General features: G+C 41.4%; 1 protein-coding gene across 1 annotated transcript; it reads left to right on the top strand.

Moving 5' to 3' along the window:
- Nucleotides 1–378: 378 nt before the first annotated feature.
- Nucleotides 379–12922, top strand: LOC121577844 (tetraspanin-31). The gene is made up of 6 exons (XM_041891776.2): nt 379–593; nt 5546–5713; nt 5971–6051; nt 6307–6447; nt 6959–7069; nt 10009–12922. Exons 1-6 carry the CDS (start codon nt 531–533, stop codon nt 10081–10083), a joined length of 639 nt encoding a protein of 212 aa, XP_041747710.2. The 5' UTR covers nt 379–530; the 3' UTR covers nt 10084–12922.

Here is a 12922-nt window from a genome sequence, read left to right as displayed (position 1 = left end):
AAGTAAGCATACTATATACAGGGTCAGTCAGTTCAAGTACTATATTTACAAAGTGCAGGGATACTGGAGTCAGTTATCACATGGTTGACCTGTGTAAATCGACTCGAGCTTCACAACAATATTAGCTGTCATAAGTGTACAGCTGGATAATCATTTGCAATGAGTCCAAATATGGTTAGGAAAACAATTCCAAAACAGTTGATGCACTCTCAAAAATCCCAAAGCATATGTGTAGACATATGCATGATGATATTTGCAATATTGATCATTTATTTGTAGTACATGGTCTCGACCATGATGATTGGTTGAAATATATAATCTTTGATATATCTAAACCAATGACAGACAAGTGAGAGCCTCTCACCACACCCACTGATATTGACAGAGACATGATATGATATCTGTTGTACGGTTTAAAGAGTGAGCGGTGCCTCCTCAAGCTTCGGCTTCGTGAAAGTAGACAAAATAGTGAACAATTACAGAGGGAAATATCCCTTGTAGGTAGCAAAGTTAGATACAACATCTTCAAGATGGTCTGTGGGGGATTTACGTGTTCTAAAAATGCTCTTTGTTCCCTCAACGTGGTGTACATGGTAAGTGTCGCTAACTAGCTCCTGCTAATGTTTCCAGCTAGCAGAAGGATGATGATGCTAACAGCGGTAGCAGCAGTACTAGTACAGAGCTAACTAGGATCAATGTCCACTATTGTTTCACTGAGATTTAGCTAGAAGCAAACAATGGGCTCTAATTTACTGTCATCTGCAAATAGTGTCACTATCAACAAGTTAGCTACTAACAGTTAACTATGCTTTCTGAAGGAGTAACGTTAACGTTAGCCAGCTAACTTTAACTAGCTAACAAATATGATTTTACAAGATCATAAACGATTATGCAAGGATGTGTGACTCTTGCTACAGGCAGTAAGGTGACAACTAATTTCTGATGATTTACTTGATTACCTATTAGAAGTTGAATTGTGTGTGTCGGGTATAAACATGCTGTAAGGGTAGGTAGCTACTGTACGCTAATGACCATTTGATTGTATTTGTACTTATTCAGAGGGCATCAGATATGTCCTAGTTAACTATATACTTTAAGTTTGTCAGAGGACATAGCTGATTTTGTTGACAAGCAAGTGACGGGTAGCTAGCTATGTCACAGCCCTCGTGATAGTAAACATAGACAACAGTATTGTCTCTGTAATGTCAACCACAGCCATAACTAGAAATGGACTGTGTGTGTGCGAGTCATTTGAGGCGTGAAGCTCTCCAGTCATCGTACATAGCTAACTGTGATTGTGTCATTTAATGACCATAATTCCGTGTCATTGCATTGCTACTACACAGGGAACACATTGATATGAGATTAATTATATTGCTGCACATCTCGACAAGTGTTCAATCAGATATCCTGTGTTGGAAAAAAAAAATTGTTTGCATAGTGAACTTACACACAGCACTGACACACTTACCCCACCAGACATACCACCAGGGGTCTTTTCAAAGGCCACAGGTCCAGAACAAATTCAAGGAAATGTACAGTATTATACAGAGCCATGATTGCATGGAACTCCCTTCCATCTCATATAGCGCAAGTGAACAGCAAACCTGGTTTCAAAAAACAATTAAAGCAACACCTCACAATGCTTCTCCCCCATGTGACCTACTTTGTGTGTACAGTTGAAGTCGGAAGTTTACATACACTTTAGCCAAATACATTTAAACTCAGTTTTTCACAATTCCTGACATTTAATCCTAGTAAAAATTCCCTGTCTTAGGTCAGTTAGGATCACCACTTTATTTTAAGAATGTGAAATGTCAGAATAATAGTAGAGAGAATGATTTATTTCAGCTTTTATTTATTTCATCACATTCCCAGTGGGTCAGACGTTTACATACACTCAATTAGTATTTGGTAGTATTGCCTTTAAATTGTTTAACTTGGGTCAAACGTTTCGGGTATCCTTCCACAAGCTTCCCACAATAAGTTGGGTGAATTTTGGCCCATTCCTCCTGACAGAGCTGGTGTAACTGAGTCAGGTTTGTAGGCCTCCTTGCTCGCATACGCTTTTTCAGTTCTGCCCACAAACGTTCTATAGGATTGAGGTCAGGGCTTTGTGATGGCCACTCCAATACCTTGATTTTGTTGTCCTTAAGCCATTTTGCCACAACTTTGGAAGTATGCTTGGGGTCGTTGTCAATTTGGAAGACCCATTTGCGACCAAGCTTTAACTTCCTGACTGATGTCTTGAGATGTTGCTTCAATTTATCCACATAATTTTCCTTCCTCATGATGCCATCTATTTTGTGCACCAGTCCCTCCTGCAGCAAAGCACCCCCACAGCATGATGCTGCCACCCCCGTGCTTCATGGTTGGGATGGTGTTCTTCAGCTTGCAAGCCTTCCCCTTTTTCCTCCAAACATAACAATGGTCATTATGGCCAAACAGTTCTGTTTTTGTTTCAAGGACATTTCTCCAAAAAGTACGATCTTTGTCCCCATGTGCAGTTGCAAACCATAGTCTGGCTTTTTTATGGCGGTTTTGGAGAAGTGGCTTATTCCTTGCTGAGCAGCCTTTCAGATTATGTCGATATAGGACTCGTTTTACTGTGGATATATATACTTTTGTACCTGTTTCCTCCAGCATCTTCACAAGGTCCTTTGCTGTTGTTCTGGGATTGATTTGTACTTTTCGCACCAAAGTACGTTCATCTCTAGGAGACAGAACGCGTCTCCTTCCTGAGCGGTATGACGGCTGCGTGGTCCCATGGTGTTTATACTTGCGTACTATTGTTTGTACAGATGAACGTGGTACCTTCATGCGTTTGGAAATTGATCCCAAGGATGAACCAGACTTGTGGAGGTCTGCAAAAAAAAATTCTGAGGTCTTGGCTGATTTCTTTTGATCTTCCCATGATGTCAAGCAAAGAGGCACTGAGTTTGAAGGTAGGCCTTGAAATGCATCCACAGGTACACCTCCAATTGACTCAAATGATGTCAATTAGCCTATCAGAAGCTTCTAAAGCCATGACATCGTTTTCTGGAATTTCCCAAGCTGTTTAAAGGCACAGTGAACTTAGTGTATGTAAACCTCTGACCCACTGGAATTGTGATTAAGTGAAATAATCTGTCTGTAAACAATTGTTGGAAAAATTACTTGTTATGCACAAAGTAGATGTCCTAACCAACTTGCCCAAACTATAGTTTGTGAACAAGAAATTTGTGGAGTGGTTGAAAAACGAGTTTTAATGACTCCAACCTAAGTGTATGTAAACTTCCGACTTCAACTGTATGTACTGACACAACATGTTAATGTTTTTAAATGTATGTAAATTGTAAAGTCTTTTGTCTGTAATGTCTTTTTCATAATGTGTCAGACCCCAGTAAGGCTAGCTTTCGCCATTGGCGTCGGCTAATGGGGATCCTAATAACATTAACAACAACTAAAAACTATCAAGTAGCAAATCTGTTGCATACGACTTGACACAATTAGATCATAGACATGTGAAGGTCTTGTGGAAAAAATAAATGTTAGCCAAGCACACATTCACAATAAGGTCTTGTCTCATACCTAGAAGGCAAATACCCCCTGACTGTTTTTGGGCCAAGCATTTAAAATAGCCACCATAGATAGTCTCTGTGTTCAAGGTCCCTATTAGATTAGCTAGGCCAATTGTCATTTTTTCTGGTTTAGCCTGGTTGTCACTAATAAAGGTTTACATGTAGTTTACAGACACCAAGATGGACGAAAGTTAGTGAGTGCATACATTTTTCATACTGGTCCCACGGGGGGCCAGTATGAAAAATGTATGCACTCACTAACTGTAAGTCGCTCTGGATAAGAGCGTCTGCTAAATGACTAAAATGTAAGTGTGTGTGCGTGCACGCGATAGTTAGTGTCCGTTTCTTTGCCCAAGTCTGTGTGTATTAGGGATTCACGTTTTCCAGAAAATCGACCAAGTTACAATACCGGGAATAATTCATATTTATCCTGAGAGTCCTGGGAAATACCGAAAAGATTGTAAGTGCCCATTTAAAGCGTTTAAAAGCAAGATATGGTCACTATGACAGGTTCTCCCCAAATAAGATGGGTGCTGCGCCACTATGTAAAGATTTCAGATCAAATGAAACTGATATTTAGTAAAGACAGAGTAACTATCTTTTATCACCAATGACGTTGTGAATTGTGAAACAGGGCGTTCATAAATTCAGAGCGTTTTCATGTTCCTCAATTAATTCAGCACATTTAAGCAGTAGGCTATCTCGACACAGAGTTTTCCCTCGAGTATAGCTTTGTCGAATCATACAAACGTTGTAACTGCAGTCAAACAAAAATCAAATGACCAAAGTTTCTAAGCTTGCTAGATAACCTCCTTCAACAAATGACCGAATATCTCCTATATTTGGCAAAATCGAGTTGATGATTATACAGATAGCACATCAGCTCATGAATAACAGGGAGATGAAGAGTGGAAATAGTTTAAATATCAATGTATCAACTCTGTTTAAGAAATATCCATATCTACTCTTATACTGTTTGTTGATCACACATTCTCTACCGACGTTCTCATAAGGGCAGCAAGAGACAGCGCGGGGGAAATGTTATAGCGATATTTTTTTTGACATACTTAGGTGAGAGATGTGCTTTTATAATGCAACCTATGGATTACAGAATAAAGCTAGGAATTTTCATGCGAGACTGGAGTTAGGATTTTGGGTTTCAGTGGGATTGGGTCTGGATAGGAAAATAGCCTAGGCTCTAGGACAGGAGAATATATAATTTCCCTCATGCCTCTCAGAATTGTTAACAGACTTCATATCTGTGACAGAGATGCATATGTAGTGAATTGTGCATAGGCCTATCAAATTTGACTGTCTGAAGAGTCACATTGACAGCGCAAAGAGGCACGCGTTATTTTCTAGGCTATACTGTAGGGGTTTCCTGTAGGGTTTATTAACCGCATTCGGATCGCGTGTGCAGTCTGGCAGTGTCAATTATGCGTGTGCTTTGAATTTATGGCGATTTTGTGTGAATAGCATTAGTGCGACATTGGGGGAAAATGTTGTAATTTCCCGGGTCTTGTCATTTTATTTTTTCTGGAAATGTGAAGTGTTCCTGGGATCCCGGTTACTCATGTTAATCCCTAGTGTGCAACTCCTGAGTGGCGCAGTGGTCTAAGGCACTGCATCGCAGTGCTAACTGTGCGACTAGAGATCCTGGTTCGAATCCAGGCTCTGTCGCAGCCGGCCGCGACCGGGAGACTCATGGGCGGCGCACAATTGGCCCAGCGTCGTCCAGGGTAGGGGAGGGAATGGCCGGCAGGGATGTAGCTCAGTTGATAGAGCATGGCGTTTGCAACGCCAGGGTTGTGGGTTCGATTCCCACGGGGGGCCAGTATACAAAAATATGTATTCACTAACTGTAAGTCGCTCTGGATAAGAGCGTCTGCTAAATGACTAAAATGTAAATGTAAATGTAAATGTAATGTGCCAGTGTTTGTTCATCTCATTCTCCTCACTTAGTTTCTCTCTCTCTTTATCCCCAGTTGGTTGGTCTGCTGCTGATCGGCGTGGCAGCGTGGGGGAAAGGCTTCGGCATCGTGTCCAGCATCCACATCATCGGCGGGGTCATCGCTGTGGGCGTCTTCCTACTGCTCATCTCCATCGTGGGCCTCATCGGAGCCCTCAACCACCACCAAGTCATGCTCTTCTTCGTATCCTTTATATAAAGGGCATTTACAATCCAAACTTTACAATAAAACAATACAATTAAGAATATCTTCACTGTCAGCCCTATTCATACCAGTATGGGCAGGCAGAGTTGGTCTATAATGTTCCAAAAGTCTTTGGTATGGGTCACTGTGCGAGTTTCGTTTTACTTTAATGAATATAGGTCAGTAGTAAAAATGCATTATTTCTGTGTGTGCAGCCTTTGAGTGTTGGTCTGGTTCCTTGACTGCTCCTCTCTCAGTACATGGTGATTCTGTTCCTGGTGTTTCTTTTCCAGTTTGGTGTGTCCTGCTCCTGCCTGGCTATTAACCAGGGACAGCAGGTCTGTGTGTCTGTTATAATTTTACCTCTGAGTCACTGTGCTTGTCATTTAGTTTTCTCCCAGCTCCTGTTTTCTATCTTATGTCCACCTTCTTCCTTATGTCCAATTGCTCTAGGTCTTTCTTATTGGACACTACTCTCTATATATGGACGTGTGGTTGTCACTTGCCTTGTGTGTTGCTGCCTCTGCCATTCCACAGCACTCCTGTCACTGTCCTCACCTGTGTTGTATGTGTGTGTTTGATCTCCATCCCAGGTGAAGCTGTTGAACGCTACCTGGGGGTTGATGAGCAACGAGACGCGGGTGGGCGTGGAGAACAAGCTGAGCTGCTGTGGGCTGCTGAACACCACCCAGAGCCAGGAGCAGTTCAACGAGGATGTGAAGCTCTGCCAGGCGGTGAGGGAGACACACACATCAGTTTGTCACTCTCCTTGTGTTTGACGGTCTTGATCCAGGGAACAGTTCCATCTTTTCTAGGCAGTGTATACATATCAGCAGATTTCCTATATCGAAAAAATGAAATACTTTGTTCATTAGCAAAGTGCATTAAGAAAGAATGTGTAGTTTCTGACCCTAAAATGTCCCCTGCTCTCTGCGCTCAGCCTTTTAAAGGCCTTTCTCTCTGGATGTGGTTCTCTGCATGTGGTTTAAGCCACTCTGGTTACTCTCTGCCCTCAACAGCTCTCCCAACCTGTCTTAACCTTAACCATTACGGATCAAAGATAAAAACCATCACTGGACTGCCTATCATAGGTAGAAAGAAAATAGAAAGCAAAAACAGGATCGCAGTAGACCGTAATCTTATGGTTGGCTTTTTACTCTATGCAGATGCAGTCGTATGTTTGGACTTCCTCTCTTTATGTGATTGTTGTCTCATTGAAGGCTTTCTCGCTCCCTCTCTGTGTAGCCCTGTAAAGTGACTGGGTTGTGTTTCACCTGTGGGGACATGATGCTGCAGCACGCTGCAGAGGCTCTGAAAATCCTGGGTGGAGTAGGACTCTTCTTCAGCTTCACAGAGGTCAGGAAACCGCTCCTGACTATGCCTACAAGAGCTAAAATACACACACCACAACACTAGCACTTATCCCTAAATGCACAAAGAATTTCGACCCGAGTTAAGAACATGTAAATGGAACGTAATTCTTTTTTTATGTACTTTTCTCTCTGTGCGTATTCTGACCTTGAACTTAAGCATGAGAATAGCATGCTATTCACCGGCTATTCGTTTGGGTGGAGATTTAAGAAATGAAGTTGTCCTATTTGAAACAATATGGAACTCAGACCATACGTAGTAGTAGGTTAAACCTGGAGCCTGGCGCACGGTTCACAACGACTGGACTGTTGTCATCACAGTTCCATGATTAGTGAGGATTATTAGGGTAGATTTATAGGACTACTGTTCAACCCCTATTGTACACTTTTCTCACCTTCCAATATTTCATGGATTGAACAATTTAATATGTCAACTTTCAGGATGAATCAAACCACTATTTTTGATTCACCAATATATTTTGTGCGTAAAGGCTCTCCAAACCAGTTTTTTATTATTCATAAATACTTAACTAACCCTAAATAATCTACAAAATCGGAGTATTTTTAAATCTACCAATAGGTGCTGAAAAGGAGACTAATATGTGTGTATTTACATGGCTTTCTTTCAGTGATCCCTAATATTCTAAACCGCTCTCTCCATATATTCTAGTGAGTCTTCTAATTAGACTCACTTCTAATTAAAGGTACACCAAATTTAAATGAATGGCTTTAGATAAATGTACTGAAAACCCTATGAATGAAAACTCCACAAGGAAATCTGTTGGCCAGCAAGTGGGGGTTTTCAGCGGTTGAATAACGTTTATTCCACGCCTGCAAAGCCCATTACGCACCTGCATAAGGTAAATCTGAATACCAACTACGGAGAAGTGCGTAGGAAAGGTGTACATTTCCGTAGTCTGAATCAGGCCCATACAGTAAAGGTGAACACTATCACCATCAGTGGCGATTTTAGCATGTCAATCTTGGTGGGGCAAAAAAATATATATGTTGGATATGCATGCCAGCAAAGCCACAACACTAAACGATACATGAATTGCACTATAACGGTGACAAACTGTGCCCACAAACTGTTAGGGCCTACATAAAGCTGTCTCAACAGCAGAGTCCCAACAGCAGTCCCAACACCTTACCACTGCTACACCTGGCTATCAGCGGAGCCTTGTCTGGCATTGAAACAGTTCATTCAGCCTCATTTACTGCCTTTAAAAAAAACAGCTGATATGGCTGACTTGCTTAAACAAATGTGGTTTCTACTGACAATTGAGATGTACAAACTATGGCATAAGGGGACGACAAGTGGATAAGAGGCAATCCATAATTTAGATTAAGACATTAATGAGCGAGCTAGGACGGACGTAGTCAATGTAACTTGAAATGTACAGCGACAGAATTCAGAACATGGGCCGTTCTTACAGTGTTCTCCCTGTACACCAAGTCAGAACCGTAGGATAAATAAAGGGGGCACAATGAAAGCTCTTACAATATTCAATGATTACATTTCTCTAAACAGGTTATAGGCTACATGTGCACCACCAAGTCAGAACAGTAGGCGAAATTAGGGGGGGAAATATACCAAATTATTAGAGTGAGGCACATGGGCTACTAACAACTTATTACACAACATACACTTAGTATTACTTTCTTAGCTACAGTATACATATCTCCCTGGTATATTACATCATTTATGCAGCAGCGTACAATACATTTTTGGACTCAGGTGGCGCAGCAGTCCTTCGTGGGCAAATTTGGTCATCAAAGTCTGGCATTCTCTTGATTTATGGTGCTTTCAAGACAACTGGGAACTCTGAAAAAAACAAGGTCGAATCATGATGACGTCAGTGATCTTCAGGTCGTAGCTCTAGAAAGAGGCCCGAGTTCCCGACTTACAATTCCGAGTTGGATGACCGTTCAAAACTAATTTTCCCAATCGGAGCTCGTTTTTCCCGAGTTCCCAGTTGTCTTGAACTCATTGAAGTCAGATTTCCCAGTTCCGAGTTAACAGTTGTTTTGAGCGTGGCAGGAATCACGCTGGATTGACAGCATGGCCAATGTTGAATGTTTATAATTTTAAGCTTGGAAAAAAGACCCTTAAACCCAGAGTTGGGACCACACACCCACTGAATAGCAGGCTAGTGATTGCTTTGCAATGCTTGCAGTTAGCCACTGATTCCTTCCAAACCACTCATTGTTGAATTAGCGATTTCCAACTTGTTGTGTAATGTTTATATCCAATGGCCGATGAGCACCGATACGTTTTATCTATAATTTCTCTTCATTATTTCTCTTCATATGACAAGGATTAAAAAGGATTTGCCAGTAGATTGTCGACTTGATTCATGATGATGACTGCTAGCTAAGATTTTGAAAGGATGATGTTGACATCAGTCCAATCAAAGCTACTGTAGATATAACGTGATTTGACGTCATTTTGTCTGTGGCCAATGACCTTGAGCCTTCTTGGATGGGCACTTCTAATGTAACTCTATGGCAGCACCCAAGGGGCTTGAATTTTCAAGCTCTACCCTTAGATTTGGCGGTGACGTAGTGTCCCTATGAGTGACAGAACACAGCCAATCACGGCGCAATTAGAGAACATTACGAACCCCTACGCTCCGTATTTTTCGCTGGCTGCTCCAACACCACAGAAAGCACTGAGCTAGGCTGAAACACCTGCATTTTGGAGCTGCCTTACTCAAGAAAGCAAAAAAGAGACCATGTTTGTATGCGGCTTTATTAACTCAATGATTATTTTATTTTTTTTACATTGTTTGCAAACTGATATGTGACTCCTATTAATGCCAAAATAACATGCAAAACAGACAACCCCCACCCCCAAAAAAAGTTTGCCATTGATCACCATATACAGACACACACACACTTCTCATGAATGTTGTTCTGTTTCAGATCTTGGGTGTGTGGCTGGCTGCACGTTACAGGAACCAGAAGGATCCGAGAGCCAACCCCAGTGCATTCCTATAAGAGCAGAGCATGAAGAGGCCCACAAGTTACGCACCATGATATAGACATACACCAGGGTACCAAACATACACACACAAAATACAACATTGGAGATACACAGATGTGCCAATATGAAAAGAACAACACACACTCACAGCCTGATGCCAATTGACAACCCACTAAGTACCTTCTGGTTCTCACATGTGAAGTCACACAAACTCACATTGTGGTGCACAAATACACACACACACACACACTAGCAAGCACTGGGGAAGAAAAGGCAGTTCCTTCTCATGTATGATAGGATGGTTCAACAGCTTTTTTATAACTTCTGTATGTCAGTGTTTCTCAACTTCTGGTCTGTGGACTTGCACTGCTCTTTGGGATAATGGGGACCGCTCCCTCAGATGCTAATACTGATTTACTCTGTTCTTAAGTAGAAGTTTTAACACAGTTCTCCAGAGGGATATGGTTCATGTTCATTAGGCACCAAACAGAAGAACACGTACAGAAACAGGGAGGGACTACCTGCACCTTTCCAATAAGAAAGTTGTTTTTATTTTCCGTTCTGCTACGGTGTGCTCTAATGAATATGACCCTTTGCTCACTGGTCCCTGGGACAAAACCGGTTACCCCATTCAGAGACCCCTAGCCCTGTCTGTCCTTGATGTGGGTAGACTACACACAGACGCAGCACCCTGTGCACCAACTACCAGCATAGAATTGTGTGTGATGGCATGCAGAGAATTGATATTTTTTTAACCAAGAAAAATCATTTATAATTTAAGGGTTTTGTCTATGCCACAAAATGTTGCAATTGTGTCGATTTACATATACTTCTGTGTAGCTTCTGTTGCTTTTTAACAAGATGTCATCGTGTGCGGTGTGGCCATCAATATTTCTTGACAAAGAAAGCGGTGCCATATAGATAATGTAATGTTAGTGCCTCGGGTGGGAACTATATTTTGTGCCAAACTATTGACTAAGAGGTGATACTGAATTGGATAGTTTATAGCGGCATTTCTCTTCCTTTGAGCTAAAACATAATTAAGCCCTTTAATGAAGGGAGTTAAGAATCATGAGACAGTTCAGACAGTAAAAATGTAGGTGTAATTCAGTTAATCTTCCCCCCTCCCCATAGCACTTTATTCAACACATGCATTTGCTCCTGTATAATATTAAATGTATTTGTTTTCTTTGTGGTACTATGGACACTAGAGGGCTTTGACACAGAGTAAAAGTTGTCATTAAACAATTCATCTCGCCCACCAGAGTGAGTCAATACTGGAGATAATGCCTTTGTGGAGATGCTATGGGAAATGCAACATGTTTTTCTCCCATCTCTCCTTGGCCTGTCCTGATATGCACCACCCTCACCTCAATTGTCTCCAGACATAGAGCTAGGACATTTAACATATTTCATGTTTTGTTCATTCATTAAGTTTGCCAGTGTTTATAGTTGTCACACACTCCTTACTTAAATTAAGAGGATTTGTTCCTCCTAAAACAGCGCCAGTGTGATATCACAGCCTGGAAAGAGGGGGTGATTGAGAGTGTGTTGTTGGCAGGAGGCCTAGAGGGATGCCTCAGACAACAAGCTTCTTGTATACTGAAGTTGATGACCAAGAGATACCCCGCCCCCCTGCAATACTGAGTAGTCTACAATTGTAAAGCGACTTTGGGACCTTGAAAAGCGCTATATATAATACATAAGAAGTGCAGCCAATCTCAAAAGTTGAGACAAACTGTAGTCTGTAGAATTAAAATTAACTTGAAGCTTTGATTAGGAATATAAAATGAAGGGAAAATGTAGAATTACAATACAAAGCAATGGGCAGCACATCGTTTTTGGATGATCGAGCTTAAGTGGTGTTCCACTACCTGTCTCCATATAAGTTGACACTGATAACCATTTCAACCATACGATCCTTTTATCTGTGCATTCTTTGTTTCCACTTGATCTACTATTTTGTTTGTTGTGTAATTGGTTTAATTAACCTGAGTGTTTTCCTAGCTGCACTTTTTTTGCCTGATTTTATTTATTTGCCTGTCATTGGAGGAAATAATTTGCTATGGTTTAATTGACGCAATCGTGGAGGAAGTTTAAAACTAGGGATGTGCCTGTAGCTTTTAACCACCTGCCTAAATACTTAGCATACCAGTGAGTGTTCACAACAATTGTCAATGTGCAGCGTCTTAAAACTGAGCAAAGAGTTGAGGAACGAGTTTCATTAAGTATTGCACTTAATGGTAACCCTGCTAAAAGCCTTTGGTTGCACAGTGCCTCTGCACAGCAATGGGTTGTCGGAGTTAGTATGTTAGTCCCCTAGCTGTCACTTAATCAGCGATGCGGCACTTCCAAAGGCTGTGAGACTGTCTGACTCAAGGTTCTCACTTCGTCACCTGTTTTGACCCTAAACATCTGAAAGGTTTTAGTTCCCCTAAAGTTTGTCCATGATTGACAGAATGACTTATCTGTTCTGACGAGGACCTGGCTCACCCCTGGTGTTGACTTCCTGTTCTAGATTGTGGCAATGTCTCAGCTTCCTGTTGCTTTTGACCCAAATGGCTTCCTATTCCGTATATAGTGTACTACTTGAAAGTAGCGCACTATATAGGGAATAGGGTGCCATTTGGGACTCAACCCTTCTCTCAAACGTTCCTTCCGTTGTTGTACCTGCCTTTCAACCCACTGTGGACTTGATTACCTGCTGAACCTTAAGGTTTCCCTTTTGTGCAACACATTTTTCCTATCAAATGTCATGATTCAAGAGCCTGGCTTGTACAGTCATTTCATTCTTCACTTCTCTGAATTGATGTGATAACCTGAAGTCATTTCAGATTAAAGAAAATGAAATTA

Source organism: Coregonus clupeaformis, unplaced genomic scaffold, assembly GCF_020615455.1.
Source record: "Coregonus clupeaformis isolate EN_2021a unplaced genomic scaffold, ASM2061545v1 scaf0005, whole genome shotgun sequence".
Taxonomy (NCBI): domain Eukaryota; kingdom Metazoa; phylum Chordata; class Actinopteri; order Salmoniformes; family Salmonidae; genus Coregonus; species Coregonus clupeaformis.
Note: the sequence above shows the minus strand (reverse complement) of the source record. Positions and strands in the feature narration are given on the sequence as shown.

Excerpts from the sequence above, each read along its gene's own strand:
- LOC121577844 (XM_041891776.2), top strand. The coding sequence starts at position 531 with ATGGTCTGTGGGGGATTTACGTGTTCTAAAAATGCTCTTTGTTCCCTC. Across the intron at positions 6,448-6,958 it reads ATGTGAAGCTCTGCCAGGCG|CCCTGTAAAGTGACTGGGTT; the intron begins GTGAGGGAGACA and ends CTCTCTGTGTAG. Across the intron at positions 7,070-10,008 it reads TCTTCTTCAGCTTCACAGAG|ATCTTGGGTGTGTGGCTGGC; the intron begins GTCAGGAAACCG and ends GTTCTGTTTCAG.